Consider the following 27,755-nt stretch of genomic DNA (forward strand, 5'->3'; position numbering starts at 1 on the left):
CGCTTGATGATTACCTGTTCTGTTCATGCCCTCTGGGGCCCCTGGCATTGGCCACTGTTGGAAGACAGGATACTGGGCTACTTTGGTCTGACCCAGTATGGCCATTCTTATGTTATCAGTTTTAACCTTGTTTTGCATTTGTACTTTTAGTTATTTTCCTAAAGGAAGGTTGATTCTCATTGACTGGTTACCATTAAAACATCTGTGACTAAATATAGCCTTTACACTACATTTGCTGTATCTTTATGCTAACCAGGAGGATAAACTATATATACACACATTTATTTAAGCAATTACAGCATATAGATCATAAGCAGCATTTAAAGACTCCAAGTAATAAATATAAGACTTCTGATAAAAATAGCAAAAATTGGCAACCTGCACCATGAGGAAGGCTGAGGCTGAAGGACCAAGTTCTGGATTCCAGCCTTGCTGGAGAAAAGATAGAAAAAAAAATGCCTGAGAAAGGGATATTATTGGTACCTGGGTAAAGGACACTAGCTTCCCTGCTCTGCAGAAAGCTGGAGCACTTGATCTAACAGCTCTTTTCTCTCTATCTTCTATGAATTCATCCCTGTATTATTCTGCAGCGCAGACATACTCAGAAAAGACAGGGTTTGAAAGCTCCTTGATCTTGGTACGTCACCAGCCAGAACTGTAACCAGCTCCTTTCAGGCCAGTGGAAATACAAAATTTAATAAGCAGAAGCAAGTACTAATACAGCTGCCTGCAAGGACAGAGGTTACAGCAACATACTCAGTATACTTGTTTCCGATGAAGTGGGTTTTAGCCCACGAAAGCTTATGCTCAAATAATTTTTTTAGTCTCTAAGGTGCCACAAGGACTCCTCATTCTTTCAGTATACTTGTGTCACTGAGCCTAGGCCAAAGGGTGCTTCTGCCCCCAGCACAGTCAAGCACTCGAGTTTTAATGCTCCAGTGGACACTAGATCAGATCCTCATGGAGAAGATACCTGCATGTGACCACTTAATTATATTTATGTCACAATATATGGGGGGCAGATTCAGCCTCCAGGGGACCCTCTCCAGCACTATCTTGGGGGTGGGAGTTTTCAGGAGCCTCTCTGCAGCTGTTGGGGGGTCAGCCTGTGGGGAGGGGCTTCAGCCTCCAGGGGCCCCTCTCCAGCTGCGGGGTGGGGGGGTCGGCCCCTCTCCAGATGTATGTAGCAGGGAGAGGAAAATTCAGAGCCAGCCCAGCTATGGGGAGCGGGCGGGGGAAGTGACGTATACCCGATTGCCTGGCCCCTCCCGGAAGTGCGCGACGGACCCGGATGCCAAGCCCAGCAGCTCCAGCCATGTAGCCACCGTTACCGGCGCGAGGGGGGCGGTGCGTCGGCGCTGCCATGGAGCCGCTAGACAACAGGTAGGAGAGGGGCGGGGCCTGGTCCTAGCGGGGACCCGTTAGGAGGGGAGTCGGGGACACCCCCCTCCCTCCCGTTGTTGCCTTGGGGGCAGGAGGAGTTCAGCCTCCCCCTCTACCTGTCGCTGGTTGGTAGAGTCCAGCCCGGAGTGCAGGAAGGGCTCCCTGCGCCCCACACCATAAGTCCTCACTTCGGTCCGCCTGTGAACAGGCAGCCTGGCCCATACAGCTTGGGGGAGGGGGGAGATGGAACAGCCTGTTACTGCCCCACTCGGGGGAGGGGGGTGACATCATGGTGTCACTGTGCAGCGGCCTCCCCCGTCATCGACTCTCTGCACTGTCCTGTGAGCTCATTCCACACCAGTGACGTCATGTATCTCTGCACGGCAACGTCACATACTCACTGCCCTGTGACATCATTGGAGGACTGCACTTACCAGTGACATCATTGCATCGTCACACTTCCCAGGACATCACAGAGGCAACGCAGACGATGACGCACATTGTCGATGACTGCCTGCTGACTAGGTTCCGCGGTGGCCTAGAAGAACTGCATCACGCCACTGAAGATGCCATCGCTTGGCTAGACGACTATGCACACGCTAAATAAATAACAGACGCATTGTGTCACTACACTGCTCTGTCACGTCAGCGCATTATCCAGCATCACATCCAGCCTTTCCCGTAACACATCGCTACTGCCCCAACCTCATGCCAAGCCAGAATGTGCCAGAGGATGTTGCATCAGGAAGGTGCCATGATGCAGCAGCACAAATGCACCCTGACCTCACGTGTTGCATGAAGATGTCATGCTGTGATGCATACCTCCAATGGCATCCCCCTGCTAAAACTAGGCCATCTTGGAAAAATTGGGAGAGATGGCAACTGAACATCTGCAGCCACATCTCTTAAATAGGTACAGCGTGGCAACCTCATGAGGAGGTTGTAAGCCCATGTTTACTAAATGCTTTGAGATGGTTATAGTCCTATCTTTCCATCCTGCAGAATGTTATTAATAAAACATATCTTAGTTCCACTCTTTTTTATTATTATTTAAGGGATCCTCTTTTTCCTCCACCTAATGAGACTGCAGACCTTCCACTGCCAAATTTAACACCAAGGCATCAAGAACTTATTCCTACTCCCTGTGGCCCTGTAAGTACTTGAACTATGTAATTTTGATTTAGAATACAAGTTATTTTAATAATTTTACAACAGAAAAGGGTCCATAACCCCTCAAGGAAAATCTCTTCCAAACCATCTATAAGATGTAATACTTTGGCTCTCCAAGAGGTCAAATGGGCTAGACACGTTAGCAGCATATTTAGCTCTTTAAAGATTGACATGTAGATATAAATCATTGTTAGAGGTGTGGGCAGCGTGAAAATGCAGTTCTAAAATGCACTGAATGGTATAATCTTTAGTGCCATTAATTACAGACACTATCAGGTTAAAATCACATTTTTAAAAACCCACACATTGCCTTTCATATGTTACAAAAACATCTTAGATTATTAAAAAGGAAGGAATTTTTTAACGCTTACAAACTAGTCACTCCCTCTTTAATTTCTGGTTAGTTTCAGAGTTGTGTACTTGTACAACATTGGGTTGCAAGCACAGCAAGGGAATGTGTGTTTAAGACTTCTTCCTACTGGAATTTTAAAAGAAGCAAATGGGGAAAAAATTAGAAAATGAACCAGATTTGATCTGGAATTGCTCCCTTAAAAAAAGAAAAAACAAAACAGTAAATGGTAGGGAGTGTTGAAAATAATGTCCGTGTTATCAGTCCAAAGCCCAAAAGGAAAGTACCAGAAATGCCACAGTCCAATAGTTTGAACAGCTTGAACTGTATTAAGTATGCCTGCATAGCTTTTGTTATAAAAATCCAGAAGACAATAGACACAAATGGTTACTTTATATGTGGTCTCATTGGAAATGTTTAACTAATTACTTGTGTTCATAACTGGCAGAGTATTTATGCTGTGAGGTTTTTGTATTTGCTGTTGCTGTGATCTGTAAAGTGAAATCCATTATTATATATAAACCCACTGTAAAGCAAATTCCATTATTTAATGCCAATGAGTATGTCTAGATGGAGATAAAAGCACCACAGCATGGCCGCGGCTGGCCCAGGTCACCTGACTCAGGCCACAGGGCTAAAAATTGCTATGTAGATGTTTGAGCTTGGGCTGGGGCCCAAGCTCTGGGACCCTCCACCTTTGCAGGGTCCCAGATCCTGATCCCAAACATCTACACAGGAATTTTTCAGCCCCGGAACCCAAACCCTGCAAACCCAAATTAGCTGACCCAAGTCAGCTGTGGGTTTTTTATCCCCGTATAGACGTACCCACTGTGGCCAGTGTATTGCCAATGTACTTATGTACGTGCTTAATTTTAAGTATGTGCTGAAGTCCCATTGATGTCAGTGAGACTTACACATGCTTACATGCTTTCCTGAATAGTGTGATCTTAAGCATGTGCTTATGTGCTTTCCTGCATTGCAGGATCTGTGTGAATAAATCCTAATATTTTAATGGAGAAATGTTACTGGTATTGTACATAGGGAAGATATAATAAATACAACCCTATCATATGCAGTAAACTAATATGTAATAACCTTTTACTCTCATCAGTAGGGGGAAGTTACAAAATGAAGCTGTGTGGCAACAATCATGTTCTGCTAAACCCTGCCTTCAGCTGACTCATCCGCTCTATGTGCCTGTTAATAAAGTCTTTTTCCTGTTGCCAATGGCACAGAAAAATGAAGAGCATTGTATCAATATGGCATAGTTTCTCAGTAACTCAGCTGGGTCTGAGGTTTTGGCTGCCCTGGGGAAAAGGGAAAATATGGCTCATTTACATTCTCTGGACACTGCTGAGGAATCTGAAGGATTCAGTTAATTTTCTAACAAAAGTTCTATAGCTAAAAACACTTTTTTTGTGTGTGTGTCGATGGGGAGAATATCACTCAATATGTTTTAGTAAGTGTATTTATATGGGTCAAAACCCTTGATTTCAGAGGGTGGAGGATTACAGCATTCTGGCCTTCTATTCAGGGCTATTAAGAGCAGAATGTGGCCCCTCTGGATAAACTTGAAAATTAATGATCAGGTCTAGGGATAGGAACTACTATACAACAAACTGGCCATCTCTGGTCCGCCATAGTTTTGGAGTAATTTCTTCCATTCTATGGAGTTTCCCTTCACCTTTGTAAGTAATGCCCTGTAGTTAGAAAAGTATCATTTAAGTAATTTAGTGTAATGCATTTTTTTAGGAGTGTTAATGTTCTGATTTTAAAGAGACCTGTCTGAGTTTAAATATTTTCTCATTTCAGATAAAACCTTGGTCAGAATTATCCTCTCCTGTCAAGATCTACTTCTGTGTAACTATCCTCTCTCTGTTGAGTGTAATAGGACTAACCACAGAGACCCTCTTTCGACAGACTCATGAAGATTTCACCATTTCTCTTATACAGTTAATTGGAGTTGGTAAGAAATGAGAAATGACCAGTTTCTGCGCTTTAAAAATAGATGCACTGATTCATATTTACTAATTTGGTAAAGGACACTCAGATTTCGGATTTTGTTCTAGTTGATATAATATATACATTGAACCTCAATACCTGCAGAAGCAACATTACACTAGTTGAGGAGTGCACATGCTAGAACAGGGGTGGGCAAACTTTTTGGCCTGAGGGCCGCATCGGGTTTCGGAAATTGTATGGAGGGCCGGTTAAGGGAGGGGGTCGTGGCCCGCCCGCCCCCCCCAGGACTCCTGTCCCATCCAACCCCCCCTGTTCCCTGATGGACCCCCCAGAACCCCTGCCCCATCCACCCCCCTGCTCCCTGTCCCCTGACTGCCCCCCACCGCCCCATCCAACCCCCCCCTCTCATTCCTGACTGCCTCCCTGGAACCCCTGCCCTGGGGACCCCTGCCCCTGACTGCCCCCGCCAGCCCATCCAACCCCCCTCCTTCCTGACTGCCCCCCCACTTCCCCACCCTCTGGCCACCCCGACCCCTATCCACACCCCCGCCCACCACCCCGAACTCCCCTGCCTTCTATCCATCCCCCCCACTCCCTGCCCCCTTACCGAGCTGCCTGGAGCACCGGTGGCTGGCGGCGCTACAGCCATGCTGCCCGGCTGGAGCCAGCCATGCCGTCGCCACCATGCAGCACAGAGCACCAGGTCAGGCTGGGCTCTGCAGCTGCGCTGCCCCAGAAGCTCACAGCCCTGCTGCCCAGAGCATTGCGCCGGCGGCGGAGCAAGCTGAGGCTGCAGGGGAGGGGGAACAGCAGGGAAGGGGCTGGGGGTAGCCTCCCAGGCCAGGAGTTCAGGGGCCCGGCAGGAGGGTCCCGCAGGCCGGATGTGGCCCACGGGCCGTAGTTTGCCCATCTCTGTGATAGATACTTCTGTGGCAGTTGTTTTTTGGTGTTATTGTAGAAGGAAGATTGACAATAGATTGAATGACATGTAGAAAGCGGTTCTCTGAATAGCATAAAATAAATACTCTGGTTTTAGGATGTTTTGGCTTAGGACTGTTTTGCTGCTTCTGTCATTATTTGGTTTTAGTATAGTAGTTTCCCATTGGGCAACCGTACCCATGATTTTGGGTTTGGACAACTATCATTTTACTAGACCAAGTCCTCATCTGTGCCAGAGTACACCTGTCAGCTCCGGTTTAAATTTCTTGTGCTCTAACCCATCACGGAATTTGGGCAGGTCGACGTGCACAGTACCTCTGGTTATCCCTGCTCTCCTTTGAGTGATATCTGGTTCCAAAAGTGCCTTCTTCCACTGCAGGAAAACAAGCAGAGGCACTTTGGTTCTTAAACATCAGAAAGTACAGACCATCTCTCTGTGCCAACTCTTGAAAAGTTCTTGCTTCAGCAAATGCCTTTTAATGAAGTGAAATGACCACCTCATTCTTCAGGCCCCTTTTAGTTTAAATTGCTGCCCTTTAGGAAGCATGAAATCCATAGAGCCCCATAGATAAAATATTTCCAATTATCATAACTTCAATAGAAACCATACCTCACCAAGCTTCATTTGAAAATAAATAAAACAAAGGTGTGTGAGGAGGCCTGGCATGTGGTACTAGCAGGTTTTGGCTGCTAGCTGGCCAACATAAGCCTAGGAAGAACTGCTCGTTTGTGTGGGAATCACGCCTGGAGACTGAGAAAGGCAGCTGGCCTTCATGCTGGGTGTAAGCAGTTGCTGCCAGCCGGCTTTGGTGTTGTCACCAAAACACAACGAAGGCTGTTGATGATGTTGCATATTCTCTAATTAACACACACACAAACACATTAATTCATTCTAGAAAACTCTGCTCTGATTAGCAGCTTTTCACACAGGAATCATCAGTACAAGATAGAATTTGGGACACTAGTCCAGCCAATCCAGCATCCTGCCTCTGTTAGTGATAGAGTCTGAGTCTTCAGAGAAAGTTGAAGAATCCCATAACATGCCAACTCAACTATGTAGTGTTACAGATGGGGTTAGTGAGAGCATTCCTGACTCCAACCTGTTTTTTTCCTACCTCCTGTGGTTGAATTTAAGTTTAAGTTTTCTACTCTTCAGCCAGTAGGTGGAGACAGGAAATCTATCTATGCATCTCTACCACCATGTTTACAACAGGAAAAAGAGGTGTATGTTAACATAGGTGACCTAATAGGACTTTAATACATTACTTAAGACTCAACGTAAATAAGCCAAATTGCAGTTTTAACACATTAGCTGGTTGAGGTAATAGGAGAATGGGACTGGGACCAGGAACCAAAGGTGGGGAAGAGACAGGGCGGGAAAGAGACAGGTTGGAGGGGATGGGGCAGAAGAGGCCAAGCTTGGGTGGGGAATGGACAGAAGAGTCTATCCCCACTAGAGCACCCTCCCTTTCAGAGGCTGGAAGGTAACTCAGGATTCCTCGAGTCTCACCATCTCTCCGCTGTCAGCAAATAACTGTAAAATCCACTGGCTGGATTTTTGTTTTCTTCAAAAACAGTCTCCTGCCCCCCCCCCCTTTTTTTTTAATTAAGATCAGAAACATCATATTTGTTCTTCCTAGTTTTGCTGGAGGACCTCTTGGAGGGCTCAGACATGTGAACAGCGAGCTCTCACACTTCACCTTAATTGAAGGGCCAGGGATGTCTTGAATCTCTAACAAAGATGTGCTTTTTCTCAATTGTGCATGAATCATTGGAATTTAACCTGTGTTAACAAGAAATGAGTTTTTAAAAGAGTCTGATTAAAATCCCTTTCCCTCTTAATTGGCCAGCTTTCATCTCTCACGGTAGCGTAGTTTCATTAGTTCTACTGTCACTATACAGTTTTCCACAGTGGACAAAAACTGAATTTCTAATATAAAAAACAAAAAATCAAGCAGAAACCACTTTTCTTTTTGACAAAAACATTTCCCATAAAGAAACACACAAACAAAAAAAGTACAAGGCCAATTTTTCAGTTTTGCCACTTATTGTTAGTGGCCTCATTTACCATCAGCAAGAGTGAAAGAGGAAGAGTCCATTATTCATTTCCTGGGGTGGTTTGTCTAGGGAAGAACAAATGTCTATAAAATTATGGTTACATTAGCTGGGAAACTTTGATGATGCTCCATTCACATGTCCCAAAGAATCAGACCCACTCACATCCCAGTAGTATTTGCTCACTCGATGTGGAGGGAAGGAGAGTTGGGCAGGCAGATGAGTGAAATAGAGTGGGATCAGAGGAGCAAGGTGAACAGAGAACTGATTCCCATTCTCCTGAGGGGAAGGTTTGTTCCCTTGTTCTACTCTGGGCAGAAGGCGATGCAGAGATGAACAATGGCTGTTGACTAAAAATCTTGGTGTTCTTTGGGGTGCCTCACCACAATTCCACCCTCAAGTATCTGTCCTAGGGTGGTTTTTACTGTTTTAGGGATTACGATAACATTGGTTTTCAAACTGGGGTGAGGTGCGATGAAGTTATCATGGGGGCGCCAGGACCCAATGTGAAGTAGAACATCCCTGCATCCTTGCTACTTTCCGAGGAGCAGGAACCAGCGCCTCTCCGCTGGCAGGTGTGGCAGGAGCAGCCAGCACACAAGGGGGAGGCCTGGAGGGAAGGGTTGGAGAGCAAACCCACCCTCACAGTGCTTATTACTGCTCCCTCCACCTCACACCCCACTCGGCATGTGCCTCAGATGCTAGGTCGGTGGCAGCAGGCAGTGGCGTGAGGAGCGGGGGTTCAGGCACTAGGATCCTCAGGAGATCAGGATTGTACCTGAAGAGGGAAGAAAGGACTTAATTCCCCAGAAACAATATTGTTTTGTATGGGGTGTCTGGGCCAACTGTTATTTTGGGGGACTCTGCATACCCACTCCTACTGTGGTTTATGAAACCGTTCCCCAACATCACTGACCCTGTGAAAAGGGAATTCAGTTACAAGCCCAGCAACTGCAGAATGGTCCTGGAGGGTACATTTGGTAGACTGAAATCTCGGCTGGTACTTCCTGTACATCCTTCTGGATGCCAATGTGGCAAACGTCATACAGTAGAACCTCGGAGTTACAAACACTTCAGGAATGGAAGTTCCTTGTAACTCTGAAATGTTGGTAACTCTCAACAAAACGTTTGTTCTTTCAAAAGTTTACAACTGAACATTGACTTAATACAGCTTTGAAACTTTACTACGTAGAAGAAAAATGCTGTTTCTAACCATCTTAATTTAAATGACACAAGCTCAGAACCAGTTTCCTTACCTTGTCAAACCTTTTTGTTTAAACTTTCCCTTTATTTTTTTTAGTAGTTTACATTTAACACAGTACACTATTTGCTTTTTTTGTTTTCTGCTACTGCCTGATTGCATGCTTCCAGTTCCAAATGTGGTGTGTGGTTGACTGGCCAGTTCGTAACTCTGGTTACGCTGAGGTTCCATGTATAATCACTGCCTGCTGTGCAAAGGGGAGTGATTCCATTCCAAGAGGGCTCAGAACAGGTCTGGCTTACACATTCTTCACAGGCAGCCAGATCCCAGCTATGTGCACACCGGTCCTGGTTCCCAGCGGACAAGGAAAATCAGGAATGCCACTTGTGCCCACCTCTTCACACAGCATGGAAGCAGAAGATGACATCTGCCTGTGCCTGTGTGAAGGGACACCTTTGCACCATGCTCAGCTGCTGGAAAAGCATGTGAGGGAACACTGGCACACCCTGTGAGGATTTTGTTCCCCTGTAGCAGAACGTCATTATCCATTTTTTCCTGTGAAAATTCACATATTACAGACCATTATAACAGGGCACCTCCACTGGGCTAACACTGCAGGATTGGGTTTGTGCTGTGGAATGCAGTCATAATGCAACGCTTTTGTCGTCACTAGTCACATTTGTTTACAAATCTCAGTTTCCGGGAGCACTCCAGCTCTCTTAAGGACCTTATCAACATTTGCTTGGGGGGTGGGGGATGAAGCTATTCTTTTTTTAACTGTTCATTGTCAGCGGTGCTAACTGCACTTAGCAGCTGTAATAGAGCACGAAGCCCTACTACAGTTGAAACTGGTCAAGGTTTGGGAGTGTGGATGGCAGGTGCTGTCATTGCCTGCATCCTTACTGGAACCGTGCTTCAGTTAGTTTTCTGCATGTGAACTAAACCATAAAGACATATATCTACCCATTTTCTGCGTGGTAGAATTCCGCTGCATTGAAAACTATAGTGCTTTGTGTCAGCACGTATCACTAACTGCATTTTCCCCATCCCTCCCCTGTGTCCTTGGGACTGGGGATATTTCTGAACATGGGGGACGGGGGTGGGGGTGAGACAGAAAAATGTGTGCTGTATGACGGCCCCAGACAGTCTCCTTGTTTTGTTTCATGGGCTGTGAATCATGGGTATGGGTCAGGAAAAGAAGGGTTCAGTGCATTTTGGGAATGGGGGTAGAGGACTATTGAAATGTGGGGCCTGATACACATTCCTTACCCCAGCCACGCTACAGACTGGCATGGGTACAGGGCCATACCACAGCTTGAGGCATGTACTTACCCACCCCCTCAGCTATAAGTAGGATTGCCAATTTGGTTGGATGTATTCCTGAAGGTTTCATCACATGACATAATCTTTTATTAAAGATTAATCTTTAATTCCTAGAGACTAGGGGGTCCGTACCAAAGTGCATAACTAATGGGAGAAAGGACAGACAGCATACGGTAAGATGTTTATACACCAATGCGAGAAGCCTAGGTAACAAAATGGAGGAACTGGAGCTCCTGGTCCAAGAAATGAAACCTGATATCGTAGGAATAACCGAAACATGGTGGAACTGTAGTCATGACTGGAGTACAGGTATCGAAGGGTATGTGCTGTTTAGGAATGACCGGAAAAAAGGTAAAGGTGGGGGTGTGGCACTGTATGTGAATAATGAACTAAAATGTAAAGAAATAATAAGTGATGGAATGGATAAGACAGAGTCTGTCTGGGCAATGATTACACTGGGTAAAAGAACTACTAGAGCCTCCCCTGAGATACTGCTTGGGGTGTGCTATAGACCGCCGGGATCTAGCCTGGATGCGGACAGAGAACTATTTAATGTTTTTAAGGAAGTAAAAACTAATAAGAGCTGTGTGATCATGGGGGACTTTAACTTCCCAGACATAGATTGGGGAACAAATGCTAGTAACAATAATAGGGCTCAGATGTTCCTAGACGTGCTAGCAGATGAATTCCTTCAGCAAGTAGTAGCTGAACCGACGAGGGGGGATGCCATTTTAGATTTGGTGCTGGTGAGTAGTGAGGACCTAGTTGAGGAAATGATAGTAGGGCGTCTCAAAGGGGCGATTAAGAAAAAACAGAAAGCGTACAAAGAATGGAAGAGGGGGCAGATCGGTAAGGAAACCTACCTTATTGAGGTCAGAGCATGTAGGGATGCGGTGAGAAAGGCTAAAAGCCGTGTAGAGTTGGACCTCGCGAGGGGAATTAAATCCAATAGTAAGAGGTTTTATAGCCATATAAATAGGAAGAAAACAAAGAAAGAGGAAGTGGGACCGCTGAAGCATGTAAATGGAGTGGAGATTAAGGATAATCTAGGCATGGCACAATATCTAAATGAATATTTTGCGTCAGTATTTAATAAGGCTAATGAAGGGTTTAGGAATAGAGGGAGCGGGACAGAGGGGAATAAAGGAGGGGCGATTGACATTACAGTATCAGAGGTGGAAGCCAAGCTTGACCAGCTAAATGGGACTAAATCGGGCGGACCGGATGATCTCCATCCTAGAATATTGAAGGAGCTGGCGCGAGAAATTGCAAGCCCCTTGGCGATAATTTTTAATAAATCTGTAAACTCGGGGGTGGTACCGATGGACTGGAAAATAGCTAATGTGGTTCCTATTTTTAAGAAGGGGAAAAAAAGTGACCCGGGTAACTACAGACCTGTTAGTTTAACTTCTGTAGTATGCAAGGTCTTGGAAAAAATTTTGAAGGAAAAAGTAGTTGAGGACCTTGAGGTGAATGGCAATTGGGACAAATTACAACATGGGTTTACGAAAGGCAGATCATGCCAAACCAACTTGATCTCCTTCTTTGAGAAAGTAACAGACCTTCTAGATAAAGGAAATGCGGTGGATCTAATTTACCTCGATTTTAGTAAAGCGTTTGATACTGTCCCGCACGAGGAATTATTGGTTAAATTGGAAAAGATGGGGATCGATATTAAATTCCAGAGGTGGATAAAAAACTGGTTAAAGGGGAGACTGCAACGGGTAGTACTGAAAGGTGAACTGTCGGGTTGGACGGAGGTCACCAGTGGGGTTCCTCAAGGTTCGGTTTTGGGTCCGATTTTATTCAATCTATTCGTTACTGACCTCGGAACCGAATGTAGGAGTGGGCTGATAAAGTTTGCGGATGACACAAAGTTGGGAGGTATTGCCAATTCGGAGAAGGATAGGGATATTCTGCAGGGAGACTTGGATGACCTTGTAAATTGGAGTAAAAATAATAGGATGAGATTTAATAGTGAGAAGTGTAAGGTGATGCATTTAGGGATGACTAATAAGAATTTTAGTTATAAGTTAGGGACGCATAGGTTGGAAGTGACGGAGGAGGAGAAGGACCTCGGAGTCCTGGTTGATCGTAGGATGACTATGAGTCGGCAATGTGACGTGGCTGTGAAAAAAGCTAATGCGATTTTGGGATGCGTCAGGCGAGGTATTTCTAGTAGGGACAGGGAGGTGCTGCTTCCGTTATACAAGGCGCTGGTGAGACCTCATTTGGAGTACTGTGTGCAGTTCTGGTCTCCTATGTTTAAAAAGGATGAACTCAAACTGGAACGGGTACAGAGAAGGGCCACTAGGATGATCCGAGGAATGGAAAACCTTTCCTATGAAAGGAGACTCGAGGAGCTCGGTTTGTTTAGCCTAACCAAAAGAAGGCTGAGGGGGGATATGATTGCTATCTTTAAATATATCAAAGGAATTAATACCAAGGAGGGAGAGGAATTATTTCAGCTCAGTAGTAATGTGGACACGAGAACGAATGGATATAAACTGGCCGTGGGGAAGTTTAGGCTTGAAATTAGAAGAAGGTTTCTAACCGTCAGAGGGGTGAAATTTTGGAACAGCCTTCCGAGGGAAACGGTGGAGGCGAAAGACCTTTCTGACTTCAAGATTAGGCTTGATAAGTTTATGGAGGGAATGGTTTGAAGGGATAACGTGATTTTAGTCAATTAGGCATTAACGTGCCATCGCGGGTAAAATGAGGATCCGGCTGTAGAATCTTGCCTGTATGCTCGGGGTACTGCTGATCGCCATATTTGGGGTCGGGAAGGAATTTTCCTCCAGGGTAGATTGGCAGAGGCCCTGGAGGTTTTTCGCCTTCCTCCGCAGCATAGGGCAGGGCTCGCAGGCTGGAATATTCTGTTGTGGGTGGGTCAGCTTTTGTGGCCTGCATCATGCGGGAGGTCAGACTAGATGACCATATTGGTCCCTTCTGACCTTAAAGTCTATGAGTCTATGAGTCTATGACTCCTGGACAATCCTGAAAGGTTGGCAACCCTAGGTATAAACTAGCTTATTTGTCCTCTACTACTTCAGACACTTGCTTCTGTGAACAATAGGGGATTATTTATGACACAATCATGCACATAGACATGTGTACAGTTGTTAGTGTAGATGTACACTAATGTTTCAACCCAGCGTAGAAGTTGACATCAGACTGTTGTCAAATCTATTTGTCTACCTTTAGCAATAGTCTATCCAGTAAGGCTTCAGAGCTATCCCATAATGCACTTAGCCAGTTGAGCAGTGCTGTAGACATGTGTGTGTGTGTGTGTATGAGCGTGTGTGGTTAATTCCTTGCCAGCCATAGAATTATTGCGCTCTCATTAATTACTTCCACTAGGAAGGTTAAATGATTTCCCTTGCTTTTCTTTAACACACCCAAAAAATAATAATCAAATACTATTTCATAGAAGCTGCTAATTGGTTGAGGGAGTTGATAGGGTAATATTTTCCAGGTGGAGTATGAAAGGCAAGCCAAAAAATGGATCTCATATGTTGTGTGTTAAACACATTGTGTCATCTGCATCAGGTGTCAAGAACATATGCCCCTTGTGTGTTCTCAGTCCCAGGTGGTTACTGACCTGTCTTTCTCCTTTTCAGTGTTCTGCGTGTATTATGTAACCAGAGGGATCCTGCAGGAGAATCGCCAAGAGCTCATTGTCTTCGTTCTCTCCATCTTGCTGGTGATGTTTCGATCCATTGTCAACTTCACAGTTGTCCCTGCTGAACAAAAGCCAAACGTCCTGGTCAGCATCTCAGTTTCATTCTCTTTGCTTTTCTCTAAATACTGACTTTGAAGATCTTAGGGAAGTAAAGCATCCTGCCAATGTGGTAAGACAGCTGACATGGGGAAAGTCAGGCATCTTATTCTGTAGAGATTACAATGTTCTTATAGAAGGTGTGGAAGTTTGATTATCTGAGATGGCAAATTTCTCTGTTCAAGTACTTTTGTGGTTCTCATCATGGGAGTATCTGAGTGCAGCACAAACCTTAGTGGATATTACCTCACCACACTCCCTCTGAAGTAGGGAACTACTGTCTTCCCGTTACAGATGGGTACTGGCACAGAGTAGGTGAAGTGAGTTGCCTAACACAGGAAGTCTGAGCTAGGAATTGAACCCAGGCCTCCTGAGCCCCTAGCCACCAGCCCAAATGTTCCTACCATTATGTTCAGTGGGAAAAGCAATAATCTTGCCATGCTGGAAAGTTGCAGTGTCTATTGGAAAACAAATGGTGGGGATTGTAGTTTTGTTCTAATGGCTTGTTTACACAGCAAATTACTGCACTGCAAGCCAGGGTATGAATTTACAGCAAATCCACCCTCACTGCACTGTAGCAGTGTCCACACAGGATGTTACTGTGCGGCAAACTGGTGCACTGTAGATTCACACCCTGGCTTGCAGCGCAGTACCTTGACATGTAGACAAAGCCCTATGTATGCATTTATTATAAGCAAATGGGGTGCAGGATTTGGAGTTAAGCTGCATCCTTCACACACCTGTCACACCCAGACTCTCCTTCTAGGTAGTCCTTCCTCCTTATTTGCATGCTAGCCTCCAGGATGAGAAAGAGGTTCCTACCTCCAGAGTGACACTGAAATATGAACTCGAGCAGGGAGGAACACTGCAGAAAATAACAATATGAAAGCAGGTAGGATTGGCCTGCTCAGTTTACATAGCAATGGCTCATTCACTGTTACTTATTGGCAGTGAACAGAAGCTTGGGGCTCACCAGGGGAAAGGCATCAAGGAAATGCTGATTAATTTAACGTACAAACCTCAGCTATCTGCCTGTACGGTAAACAAGAACCAGGAAGGAGATGAAAACAAAGCTATGTCTATTGATCCCAGCCAAAAAAGAAGTTTCAGACTCAGCGTGAAACAACCATAGTATTAAAATTAAACTGCTTTTCCCATAGAAACCAATAGGAGAGATTCTCTCCATCTCAGCCAATCAGATATCTTACCTGGTAACTTCCATGAAGTAAACTCAAAGCCAGCCAGCCACTGCCAAAGAAATGTTGGCCCTCCACAGCTATTTCTTTGATATGTAAAATAAAAATCAGGCATAACATTGCAATGACGTTATGTTTGAATATCCAAGTTAGGGAATGCAAAGGTTAAGGTCTAAATCTCCCACACTGAAGGTAGTGTATGCTAAGTTGCACCTTAAACATCATAATTAGTAATCCATTACATCAAATGGCCAGAATTATAACTTTATGAGGGCATAATCAATGCCAGCTTCTATTCTAGCAGTACATCCTATGTGATGTTAACTGCTATGTTAGAACCTTTGCATTTGCATGCAACCTGATTTCCTTGTTCCTGGTCCCTGTGATTTTCAGCAATAACAAATGAATATTAAATGTTGTCCCCATTATTTCCCTTTTGTTGAAGATTAACCTGACTGTCGTGTGGTCAGTCCAGGTGTGCCATTGTAACTCTCTTGCTTTCCTTTCCCATCAGGCCCGCTTCATTCTGATCCTCTTGGTTGGATCCTTTGACGTGATCTGCGCCATCATCCTCATTCAGAGTCAAAGCATGATGGCCTTCCGAGTGGGCGGGGCTCTAGAAAGCCTCCAGTCACAGTATTTTATGCTGAACCTCTGTTTTTCCATGTTGACCTTTGATCTCCAGGCGCAGGTATTAATACATTCTACATTGCTTCACTCTCCCACTAATATTGACCATCACTTGGAATTGGACTAGTGTATGTAAGAGGCAACTGCAAGCCAGGTCTCCCAGCGTCTCACCAATTGACTTACTGTGCGATCATCTCTAAAATTTTCCTAATAATGCTTATATCCCTAAGTACCCTTCATAGGGAAAAATGGCTAAAACCCTTAAAAATAGACCTAGAAAATATTTTCTCATTGTCCTGCCAGACAAAACAGAAGCAGAATCTCATTAGGAAGTCAGTTTGCCCAGAAGGCCAGTGATTTCCAGAAGTATTGAAACTCGACTGTTTCAATTTTCTAACATAGGAAAGGGGTTATAGCAGAATAACTTTACAGAGTCAAGCTTACTGCTTCTGTAGCGTCCTATCTGCTACCCACACTTGGGAACAGGACACTGAGGTATGAGTGAATCACATTCAGAGAAAGAACAACTTGACTTAGCAGAGCAATCAGGTCAAGAAACCAACCTGAAACTACCGATATGTGAAGTGAACCCCAGAGGCCTGTTTGGCGAGAGATTGTACTTCAATACCTGAGTACTTTATTAACTTTACTTTCACCTGGGAACACATATTGCTGCCTTCCCTGTTCTTTTGCTGGGCTGATACAGTGGTAGGGTATAGTATATGCCCATGTCTCCTCTGTTTGGTGCTGGCTATGTTTTCCTGAGAGAGAAATCTTGCCTTTTAAACTTTTCCCATCTGTCATTACTGAGAGTTTGTGCCATTTCTTTGGACACTGTTTGTGGGTGTACCCAGTTTAAAAACTGCAATTTCACTCAACTTCTGCCTCTCACTTCTCAGCTCTGCCTTTGTGTTCTGCTGCTAACGAGTCTGCATAAAATCACCCTCCTGCATAGCATCATCCTAGCAATTGGCGTCTTCTGGGCTTGCCTGAAAGTGACCGTGGGCATCATCGCAGTGAGTGTGAACCTCAGAGTGACTCCATGAACTTTGTAATGGGATGTGAACTCCTTGGAGGATGGGTTCTAAATCTGGGTTGCAAACACATGTGAGGAGGTCACTACCACTCTATCCTTCCCGTACTGCTGAATCAGAGGTGGGGTCCTGGCTGGACAGGAGGGAGACTTGGGGGAGGGAGGTTGGGGTGGACCCCAGTATGGAGACAGAAAAGAAGCATTAGAGAGCCCTGTTTAAACATAAATGATTATATAAAGATTGAAAATAAGGGCTTGTGAATTTAAAATTTTGGATTTGATCTTACTCAGGCAAAACTTCCATTGAAATCTTTGGGTGCTCAAGTGAGGAGTGCAGGATTAGAAGCAAAGTAGGTTAACCTCCTTTTGTCTGATACCACAGGGAAGCATTAAGTGTGATTCAGATACATTGAGTGTTTTCAGTTTGTTTCAACACTCATGGAAATTCTTAACGCTGAAGGATAGTTTTATACTGGATATTAAATATATGCTCCTGGATGCCTGCAGTTGGTTTGTTTGCCCAGCTACACAGAACTAGCCAGAAGCAGGGGACTTTTACAATACTACTTCCTTCTAGGTAATATGTCACATGAAATCAACCCTCACCTGTAACCTAGTTGCAACAGTTGTAGCCTCCTCTTCCTCCTATTGCTGGGAAAGAATAGTACAAGCTACCTTTAAGTGTTGAGGCCGGGAAGTCAGGTAGTGAGACTCCTGTCTGCACTCCCACTTGCAGCTCCCCACATACCTTTGTAAAGTGTTAAATCTCTGACCCCCATTAGATCCCTGTAGACAGACAGCTGGGGAAGTGGGAGGGGCAGCAAGATTGCATCACTTTCCCTCAGTGACTGGAAGTGCACAGCCACCAATTTGTTTTTCCACCACCACCTGTCAGCCAATCCTCAGAAACCACCTGGCCTCAGCAAGTGGCCTGCAGAAATCTCTTGGGCCTCTCCGAGTCACCAGGAGAGTGCGAGCATCAGGGTAGTCACTCCCTTATATATGCATTAGATGGAAAGCTCTGTCCTCACACACAATCTCTCACAGACCCTACACTGAGGCAGTGCAAGGCTGGGTATCTGTACATTAGTAACAGCAAATGCTCTAGTGGACCATCTGTCTTCTTAGCCTGCTCGGAGCCCAGTCTACACTACAGCTACCTCTGGTGGCACTGCACTGCAGGGGTAACAGTGCTGAACGCCAGCCCCATTGTCCCCCAGTGCAGACACAGCCTTGCACTGCTCAGGAATAAGAGAGCTGGTACTCATGGTGTAACTAAACACCTGGTATATTTAAAGCAATAAAAGGGCAATATCTCAGTGCTACATCTTGCCAGCCTTTGGCACACTCTGCTGTAGGGGTCACAGACAGGGCAGCTGGATTTTAGAAGGGCTAGAATGTTTCCCAATCAGATCCTTGTAGTTCTGCATTCCAAGGTAGGGGCACAATTCCGTCTCTGGCTTTGGGGCATAGGTTCATTGCGACAGGGTCAGGAAGGAGACTCCCTCCCCACCCCCACATGGATGAGCTTCACACATCAGCTCACTGCAGAGTATGTAGAGATCTCTCACCTCCCTTTGTAGCAGTGGGTCTCAGCTCCTTTGCTTGGAGCTCTCAGCCTGCAAGATGTCATAGATAAGCACCTGCTCTCAGGTTGTTGTGGAGGCAGAAACAGGGAGGCACATGAATCTACAACAGGTGTAAAAGCTTTAACGACAATAACCTGGAAGTGTCCCACACAACATGGTCCTCTCTAGAACCTGGGGGAATCTCAGTTCCACTCCAGCCCTTCCAAAACACCCCCCTGCCTCCATTCCTAAACTGACAATTGCCCCCATCTCACCAGGTTTTGGCCTTTATCCTGCTCTTATTTTCTCATCTCATCTCCCTTTTCCTCTCCTGATATTTCTTTCTAGTTCCATAGTTTAGTCTATTGTCCCCCATCTCTTTGTCTCCCCCCTCCCCCACTTGTCATTTTCTAGTCTCTCTGTTCTCCCTGTTTCCAGTTCTGGCCTTCCTGTTATGCTTCCCAGTCTCCCCCATCCTCTTTCTACAGCCCTCGTTCATTGCTACTGCCAGAGACAGCGCAGGGAGCGTAGCGTAGCACCACCCAGCAGAGGGGAGAGAACACAGGGCCAGCAGTAGGGGCCACCACGAATCAGGCATATCCCCCAGGAAGGGTTTGGCACCCCCAACTTTTGAATCCTTGCTGTAGAGTTTCAGGTACTGACCACTTGCTGGAGGCAAGATCCTGGGCTTGATGGACCTGTGGCTGGTCTGTCCAAACGTGGTAAATCCTGTGGGGACAGTTATTCCAGGCAGGTGCGTGGGTCCTCTGTGACTCAGCACTTTCTCCTCTCCTTGATCAGACCTACTGTTCTGGTTGAGGAGGGCCAGAGGCCAGTCCTGGGTAGAGGGGCTCACTCGGGTGTGATGTGCATTGCACCCTTCCTCTTTCCCTAACCCTGGGCCTGAGCAGAGAGAGAAAACACTTTGTCCACGTGAGACTTTTTTGCCACTCTCAACTCCCTGAATTTAGTCTTCAGGGACTTTCTTTCCCTCCAGGAAGAAAAAGATTGTCCACACCCTGCACTTTTCAGTCTGCAAGCTGGGTAAACATTAATGTTGTTGGAGCAACTCAGGGTGTACCCCTGGGAACCAGACAGAAAGGGAGGAGAGAATGATTTTGAGGCATGCTAAGCAAACACCAGCTTCATGGGAATTGTCCTCTAATGAAAAGCTGGTGGCGTCTCCATTTAAACAAGCTGTCAGCCCCACAGGGAGCTTTACAAGGCTGAATGAATTGAAATTCAGGGCAGTGGAGGGTGAGTAGACTGGCTCAAACCAGACAGTAGTCAGGTCGTGTCTACACTTCCCCCATACAGCCGGGCAAACATGCTTCAGTTCTGACCAGGGCCGTAATGATTAACCTTTTGTGGGCCTGGCGCCAAGCATATTTGTGGGCCCCCATTAAGGCAATGGAGCATGGGGCGGGGAGGTCAGTCCCCAGACCGAGGGGCCGGCCAGGGGCAATGGGGCATGGCAGGGGAGGCCCCGCTCCACCCAGCCCAGTGCGAGGGCACTATTTACAAACTGGCAGTTGCCAGATGAATAGTGGCGCTGTGATGGCAGCATGCCCCTTCCCCTCGGGGGGTGGGCCCATACCACGCCACAGAGCCCCCCACCCCCTATGACCAGAGGCCCCCCCCAGTCTTCCCCCAGAAATGCACAGCTCCCTGCACAAGCACCACCCCTGCCCAGCACTCCCTGCCCACAGCCCCACCACAACTGCCCAGCATCCCCCACAGAACCCCCACTCCCTATTGCCCCAACACACACAGATCTTCCCCTCTCAAACAGAGAGCCTCCATCAGTGTGTGGTGAGGAAGGCGAGCAGAGTCTAGAGGGCAATAACGGAGACTTGCCCCTAGGGGTGCAGCAGTGAAAGACCAATACATTAAACATTCTGAATCACTGAGCCCCTCTCACTCTGGACAAGGGCAGGGGGCTGGTTTTGTGCATAAATCTTAATCTAGACAGTTTGATGTTGGGTGGAAGTGAGGGGACAATTAAGGCATATGCCCATTCCTGCTAAGGTGCAGGAGGGGACTCCCAGAGCTGAGTTAAACCACAGATTGGGACCAGCCATCTGCCTCTTCAAAGTCTCCAGCATCCAGTTTTAAAGCTGCTTGTATCCAATTTTATGTTACAGATTTTAAAAGAGCTAAAACCTCTGGTCTGGATTTTTCTGAGTCAGAACGTACCAGAAGTGGCTAATCTCGTCTACCTGCTCTACATGGTAACTCGTCAAGTGTTTGTTGATCTAAAATAAGTCGGGGGACAAATTTTTACATATTGTTGGGTCCTTGTGACAAAGCTCTACCCCTAGACATGCACAATCCAACTCCTGTTAGAGGCAGCAGGAGTTGTGCATGTAGCCACTGCTCCCACGGAAATGATTGAGAGCTGCAGGCATGCCGTACCCTTCAGAATCAGGCCCATAATGTTTATCGGCTAGCCAGAGAAAACACACCTAGTGTTAAATTGCTCTTGAGTTGATTGCGTACAGGGAGCAGCACTGGCAGTCTCTCCCATGGCCACAGCATCAGGAAAGGAGGCAGAAATCCCCACGCCTAGCACAAGATATGCAGCTCTTGATAACACCACCCTCCCTCCCCCAAGAGGTCTCTCAGCATACAAGCAGCTTCTAGACCAGCTGCAGGCCCTCAGGGTCAGAGTGTGCTGAAGATTTCCGTAGGCAGCGCAACTGCCACCCTTTCTTCCAGACACAGCTAAGACAGCACAGACACAGCAAACTGCAGTGCCAAGGTGCTTATCACTACGCTGTCCCAGCCCGTCCGCCCCATTTGCACGAGGAGAGAGGAGGTAGAGGATGAGCACAGGGAAGTGCAAGGCAGCTTACTGCACATCGCAAGGGCCTGAATGCTAAGAGGAGTTCATGTTTTTCACACCGGCCTGAGGGGTCACTGCTGGACAAGCCCCTTCACTTTGGGTCTGAGCGTGTTCAGCCTGAGCCGGAGAGACAGGGATGTAAGCCAAGTCCCCCATGTGGCAGTACTGAGCACTCCCACCAGACCCCTGAGCTTTCTGGACATATTCCTGTGCTATTACTTCTTGCAGCCACGCCTCAGTGAACCCCAGTATCAATCCCAGGCTCCCGACAGCCACAGGGTCAGCAGAATAATTCACGCTTCTCCAGGAGTGAAAAGCACCACACCTGCACTTAAATAACAGCCCGACAAGAACAAAGCCAGCGGGGAGGGAGGTTCCTTTGGTCAAAATAATCCATCCTCCTTGAGGAGGAATTGGCAGCACCTGAGCACCTAACAGAGGCCCTGGCCGTGTATGTAAATTATTTAATTTCTGAATGTATTATTCATTAAACAGAGATAGTTGCTTTAGCAACCCCAGGATCAGATAGTCCCAGGCAAAATTCAGCACACTTCCTGGGAGCTTGGCGCAGGAGACTTCCCAGGAAAGGCAGGTTTGAGATTCTGAATGGAGACTTAATTTCTGTAGCAAAGTCATTTTCAGATAATCAAAAATGAAGGATTTTATTCCACGTCAGTTCCCGCATCTGGCAGCTTCACTCCTGATACACAAGTGACACAACAGCTCAGGGAAAGTCAAATCCACTTGCACTTCTGCATTGCCACGCTCAAGCTGTAACAATCCTCTCTTAGCAAGAGAGCCCACGGGGAAGGCGTTAAGAAACAAGCCTCCAGCTAGGAAAGTTACCTCAAAACAATTCTGCATGTCTCTGGCACCTTCCATCTGAAGACCTCAAAGTGCTTTATAAACATCAATGAATTAAGCCTCTGTTTGACTCTAGGAAATCCCTACTAGCAATCAGTTCACCACTGAAATGCAGCCACCTCAGGGCTGCTATATAGCACCAACACCCCCCTCGTCCCCCATAACAGTTTAGGGCAGAAAGTGAAGAATGCAGCATAATCAACTGAAATTACCATGCAATCTTTATACACAGAATTGAATCACCTACGTTGGAAATTGGTCAGAATCTTGCTTGTACATCTCAGCTGGGCAACCCCTAGCACCAGGCTGGGGCACTAATTCAGTTCAGACTCAAAGGGAAGAGTGCACCAGCATCTCTAATACCACTTCCTGCATCCCTCAATTTTTGTAGAGGTCTCTCCTGGTATTAACATGCCCAGTCCTGTGCAGCATGAGAGCTGAGTAGCTTACAGCCTCCAACTGGGACAGCTACACAACATGATAAAAAAAAGTCGTTTTTAATTGAAAATAACCACTTTGCCCTCACTCTGTGCTCCAGGCCCATTCAAACAAGGCAGGGATGGAATTTCACTCAAAATCATAAATCCTCATGGCAAGCAAAGCCGGGGCGGGGTGGTGGTGGTGAGGGGACGAAAGGGAGGAGAGAGAAAGCTTGTTATAACACAAACAAAAATCCAACTACACCCACATGCTGCTTTGTAAGTGCCTAACCTTGGATGCTACAGACAAAGTTTGTCCAAGGAAAGCGTGGCAGAGGGTGCAGGACTGGACTTTGTGATTCTTGCACTATTTAGACTTTTCTGCTAAGTCATTATTGAGTCTGCAACATAAGAGCCAGATTAGCTAATGAGATAAGGAATGTTTCTGCTTGAAAAATTCACAGCAGGGCCCTGCCCAAGAAAGGGTTTGGGATGATGTGTTGGGACGCTATAGTAAGAACATAAGAACGGCCACACTGGGTCAGACCAAAGGTCCATCTAGCCCAGTATCCTGTCTTCCGACAGTGGCCAATGCCAGGTGCCCCAGAGTAAATGAACAGAACAGGTAACCATCAAGTGATCCATCCCGTCACCCATTCCCAGCTTCTGGCAAACAAGTAAAGTAAAGGTGAATAACTAAGAAAATGGGTTGTGTAGGAGCCAGAGATTTTAGGGGTTTGGGATTCGGTGTGTGACCAAAGCTGTTTCCAGCATTAACCTACTTAGAAATATTAAGAAAGGCAGCAGGGGCTACTGCGCATGGAACCATTTCATAGGCAATGGTTGGAAGACCCCATTGCTGGTTTAAGTAGAAGCACTGGAGAAACAGAAGCTAGAAATGGAAAGTGATTCCTGAAATAGGCTGTTTATATAGACAGATACTAATAAAAACCTGCAAGGCTAGAGGAAGATCTGTCAGGCTACTAGGAGAGTCATAAAGAGAGCGTCCTTACCATTCATGGCAACATCCGTGCAGTGAAAGCCATGTAAAATCAGCTTTGTTCCCAAACCCACAATGGAGAGAGGTAAGTGGAAGAGAGGGTCCTGGGTGCGTTGTGCCTGATCTGGCTAATCTTTCAGTTTAGGGAGAGTGTTGTTTTCACATAGCTTTAATAATGCTATGAGTACCAGGCCTAATGCAGTTTGGTTGCCATTCTGTATCAGATCAATGCGTGGCTGTGTGTGATGGGATCAGGCTGGAACAAGGCAAGAACTAAGGCCTTGGCTACACTTGAGAATTCAAGTGTAGTCTCCGAGGGGAATAGCTTGCAGTGCTGAGCGCAGCAAGTTGCAGCGCTGTACAGCGCCAGTGTAGCCAAGGCCTAAGAGATAAGTGGAGGAATGTGCTGGCGTTAAAGGACACCTCGAGGGGAGGGAACAGAACTCCAAGCTGGAATGTACAGGGGCCTGAATAAGACGGGTGCAGCAGAAATTGAGGAAAGGGAAATGTTTGTTTCTCCTTCATTTTTGAATATAGTACCAGTGAAAGGTGCAATAGTGTTGGCCATGGAGACTGAAGCACTGCCTATTTACAAAACAGGTACAGCACAGGAAGCAACATGACAAATTTCCTACCAACATTCCTCTGCCCTGCGCTACAGGGATCACTGCTGTAGCAAAAAGCAGTCTCCCTAGCCCATTAACTCTAGTCATTCTTCAAAGACTACTAACAAGCTGCTCGTTGGGGTAGTTTTTGTGATCTCTTGGGGTTGGACTAGGAAATCATTGTGTAACCAACACAAAACCAGAAGAAGAAACCCAACCACATGGTATAAATGCAGCTCCCTCCTTGGCATCCACACGGCTGCCTCTCCACTTCCCTGTTTTGGCAGATTGATGACTCGTTACATTCTATGGCAGCAGGTTTCTGTCAATGCAAGTACTGATTGTTTGGTCTCTTTCCATTTTTCCTCAGGTGATAAGAGACTGGGGCCAGGAACTTTCCTATGCCCTGGAAGCTGCTGTCATCATTGGCTCTTGCATCTCCGTGGCAATAAAATCTGTTCTGTTCTGGGCACTGCTCCATGTCTATCGCAGCTTTGGGCAGGGGCTGAGAGAGAGAAGTGAGTATTTAGAGTATAAACTGGCCAGTGCAAGAAGACTGCAGTCTGTAGCATTTCAGCCACAATCAAGCAGGGAGTTTGTCAGGCAGGAAAGGAGATTTGGAACAACTGACAGTTTTAGGACAATAGACAGACCCTTAACTACAGCAGATGCTTCTGTAACCTCTAAATTTTCTGACCTGGCCCTAGGCTCCTCAGCTCCTGCAGGGCAGTGAGTGACACATGCCCTCTCCATAAAGTAACGTCAGTCAAAGTTGTGTCTTAGCCTAGGCTGCAGTGGACACCTGCCCGGAGAGTAGCTTTATGTAAGATTTTATTCATGCATCTAAGACTACAGAAACAGGCACTTTTTATCTTCATAGTGCTTTCCAAACCTGCTGAGCCTCACAGCACCTCAAGAGGGGCAGCTTAACAGCTGGAAAAACAGAGGCACAGAATGAAGGGACTTACCAGAGCAATTGGCACTGTTGGGATTTGAACTCGCATATTTCCATGGCCCACTCTTGTGCTTAACCACCCAGCCCCTCTCTTACATCCTTTCTATGGCAATACTAGAAGGTGGCTCTGACAATGACCTTCCTTTTCCTTTCTCCTCCACAGTGTTTTCTTCCTATGGAAGGATTGATTCCTGAGGGGCAGCAACCCTGTTCCATCCCATTTGGTGCTCTTATAGAGTGAAACCACAGTGGGAAGGATCTCATCCCTCACCCTGCCTAAAAAGCATGAGATGACGGGGTCCATTTCACTGGGGGTTTATTCAGAAAACTCAGCCCAACCTGGGGAATTCGCTTCTTTGGTCCTCCCATTTCACGGTTTGGTCTCTACACATTCCGTAGGTTGCGTTGTGCTTTCGCGAGTCCATGTGTCCAAGCAGTTGTGGCTGTGCAGCTGATAACTCTTTCCAGAGCTCTCTCTGCTTTCCAGACTAATGCCACCCCTTCCATTCCACCATTGCTCCTGCTGACAGGATAGCACATCTTGCATTTTATTTCACATTGCTGCAACGACCACCACTTTGTGACCAAAGGCCAATAAGACGTGCACGTGGTGGAGGTTTTATTAATTTACCACCATAGTGGAGATTAATTGCACAGAGTTTAAAAGCAGAGCAGCAGACTGCTGTCTTCTGGCTTTCACATACACCACAGAGACACAGGTTTTCTGACTGAGCAATGAGGCATAAGAGTGGATTGGCCTGCTATAGTTTCCCAGTGGGGTGTGCAGCATTGTCCCCGGTAGCACTACTGTGCATAGCCTCTCTTGCACTACTGCAGATAGTAATTTTTTTTTTTTTTTTTTTTTAAAGAAACAAGATGTTTCTATGATTATTACACATCTCCTGGCTTCTGATATGGCTGTGCAATTGCTTGTACCATAACAGCCTGGGTAGGCCTCTTGCTCCTCAACTGTCATCTTCTTAAATTGGAATCTTTTTTTAAATCCAACTAAAAATTAGTTTGCAAAACAAACTCAGATTAACTAACTCTGACTGTGTGAGTGTAATAAATGTGCCATTTCATAACTGAGATTGATGGTTACATTAAGCCTTTAATACTATAAAAAAAAGTTTGATATTTTATTAATTGGAAGCTTTTGTTACTGGCTTTGTATTTTTCAATAAAGCATAAACACAGTTTGGGGGTGGAGAGTGGTTTTTTCTAAGGTTGTCAGCATGGTAACTTGCAGGGGAATCATATGGACTATGGATTGGAGCTACAACTGCAGTTTTTGTGTTGTGGGCAGAGATTCTTTTGGGGGGGTTGATATTAGAAATCTTGGATTAAGTACTGAGAGTAAGTAGCTAGTGTCATATTTTTCATTTTTATGTATCGTTTCTTACATCAGAGGCTCTCAAAACATTTGAAAAATTAATCCTCTCTGTACTCCTGTGAGGTGGAACTACATCAACTTCACAGCTGAAGACATGGAAGCAGATAAGTCAAATGATTTGTCTGAGGTCACAGAGCACAGACGTGGCAGCACCAGGAGCGAACAAGGGAGTTCTGTCTATGGTCTCTGCCCTAAGCCATTGGACAAATACACTGGCTTCGCTTCACTAAGAGAAAAGGTTTTTACTTTTATAAATGGTTGCAGAAATGCAGAAAGCCAGTAAGATTTGTTCAATACATTTTTTGAAATAAGCAAACTTGCCCTTGCTCTCTCCTCAGCAGACACTGTATGGTAGTCGCAATACTTCTGCTGCACAGCTAAGCTCTGCCAAAATGTTATTTCAGTTACAAAAAATGGACACCTTGCGAATATGTCCTCGTTATTTACTATTCCTCTCTCACATCCTCCTCCTAACAACGTGATAGCAGAAATGGTTTTATAACTAGAAGTAACACAGCTGTGACTACACACAAAATCTAGAAAGCAACAATGTGTTGTTATGCCTCAGGGAATTAACCTTCACCTTTTAAGAATAAAAGGTTCTTATCCCCGACTGAGGTCTTGTTGAGCTCCTCTGGCAGTCTCTCTGCTACATTTCACATTGAACTCATTAAAAAACAAAAACTTAAGAGTAACAAGCTACCTATTCAGTTCATTTTAAAAGCACATTAATACGGCTACCCCCTGATACTTGACATACAGGGGGCTGTTAATCTGTATCCACAAAAACAACCTTAAAGACTAACATTTATTTGGGCATCAGCTTTTGTGGGTAAAAACCCACTTCTATGAAAGCTGATGCCCAAATAAATGTTAGTCTTTAAGGTGCCACCGGAGTCCCTGAAGCCCCATAAATGTTTATTCTTTAGTTACCAGCTCAGCATAACTGTCAACATTAATATCTGAGCAATAAAAGCTTTTGTTAAAGCAAAGTTTGTTAGTGAATTCAGTGCATGTGCAAGTGAGGGACAAGTAGGGTTTGTTGAAGCAGGCATCCCATGGGTTTGAACCATGCAAGTTTCCCCAC

At 45.8% G+C, this 27,755-nt stretch overlaps 1 protein-coding gene across 2 annotated transcripts; it reads left to right on the top strand.

The window, feature by feature from the left end:
- Window positions 1-1,280: 1,280 nt before the first annotated feature.
- On the top strand, window positions 1,281-26,472 carry LOC135893398 (uncharacterized). 2 transcript variants are annotated; one of them, XM_065421205.1, is made up of 9 exons: window positions 1,281-1,383; window positions 2,439-2,535; window positions 4,715-4,868; window positions 14,003-14,148; window positions 15,871-16,047; window positions 16,886-17,002; window positions 20,732-20,818; window positions 24,691-24,838; window positions 25,439-26,472. In XM_065421205.1, the coding sequence occupies exons 1-9, from the start codon at window positions 1,364-1,366 to the stop codon at window positions 25,468-25,470; spliced, it is 978 nt and encodes a 325-aa protein (XP_065277277.1). In that variant the 5' UTR covers window positions 1,281-1,363; the 3' UTR covers window positions 25,471-26,472. The 2 variants fall into 2 exon arrangements, with proteins under 2 accessions (XP_065277277.1, XP_065277278.1); XM_065421206.1 differs by lacking the exon at window positions 16,886-17,002.
- The last annotated feature ends 1,283 nt before the right edge of the window (window positions 26,473-27,755 follow it).

The sequence above is a fragment of the Emys orbicularis genome, chromosome 22 (genome assembly GCF_028017835.1).
Source record: "Emys orbicularis isolate rEmyOrb1 chromosome 22, rEmyOrb1.hap1, whole genome shotgun sequence".
Lineage (NCBI taxonomy): Eukaryota > Metazoa > Chordata > Testudines > Emydidae > Emys > Emys orbicularis.

Coding starts and splice junctions, on each gene's coding strand:
- LOC135893398 (XM_065421205.1), top strand. CDS start 1,364: ATGGAGCCGCTAGACAACAG. Junction 16,048..16,885: donor CCTTTGATCTCCAGGCGCAG/GTATTAATACAT, acceptor CTCACTTCTCAG/CTCTGCCTTTGTGTTCTGCT. Junction 20,819..24,690: donor TCGTCTACCTGCTCTACATG/GTAACTCGTCAA, acceptor ATTTTTCCTCAG/GTGATAAGAGACTGGGGCCA.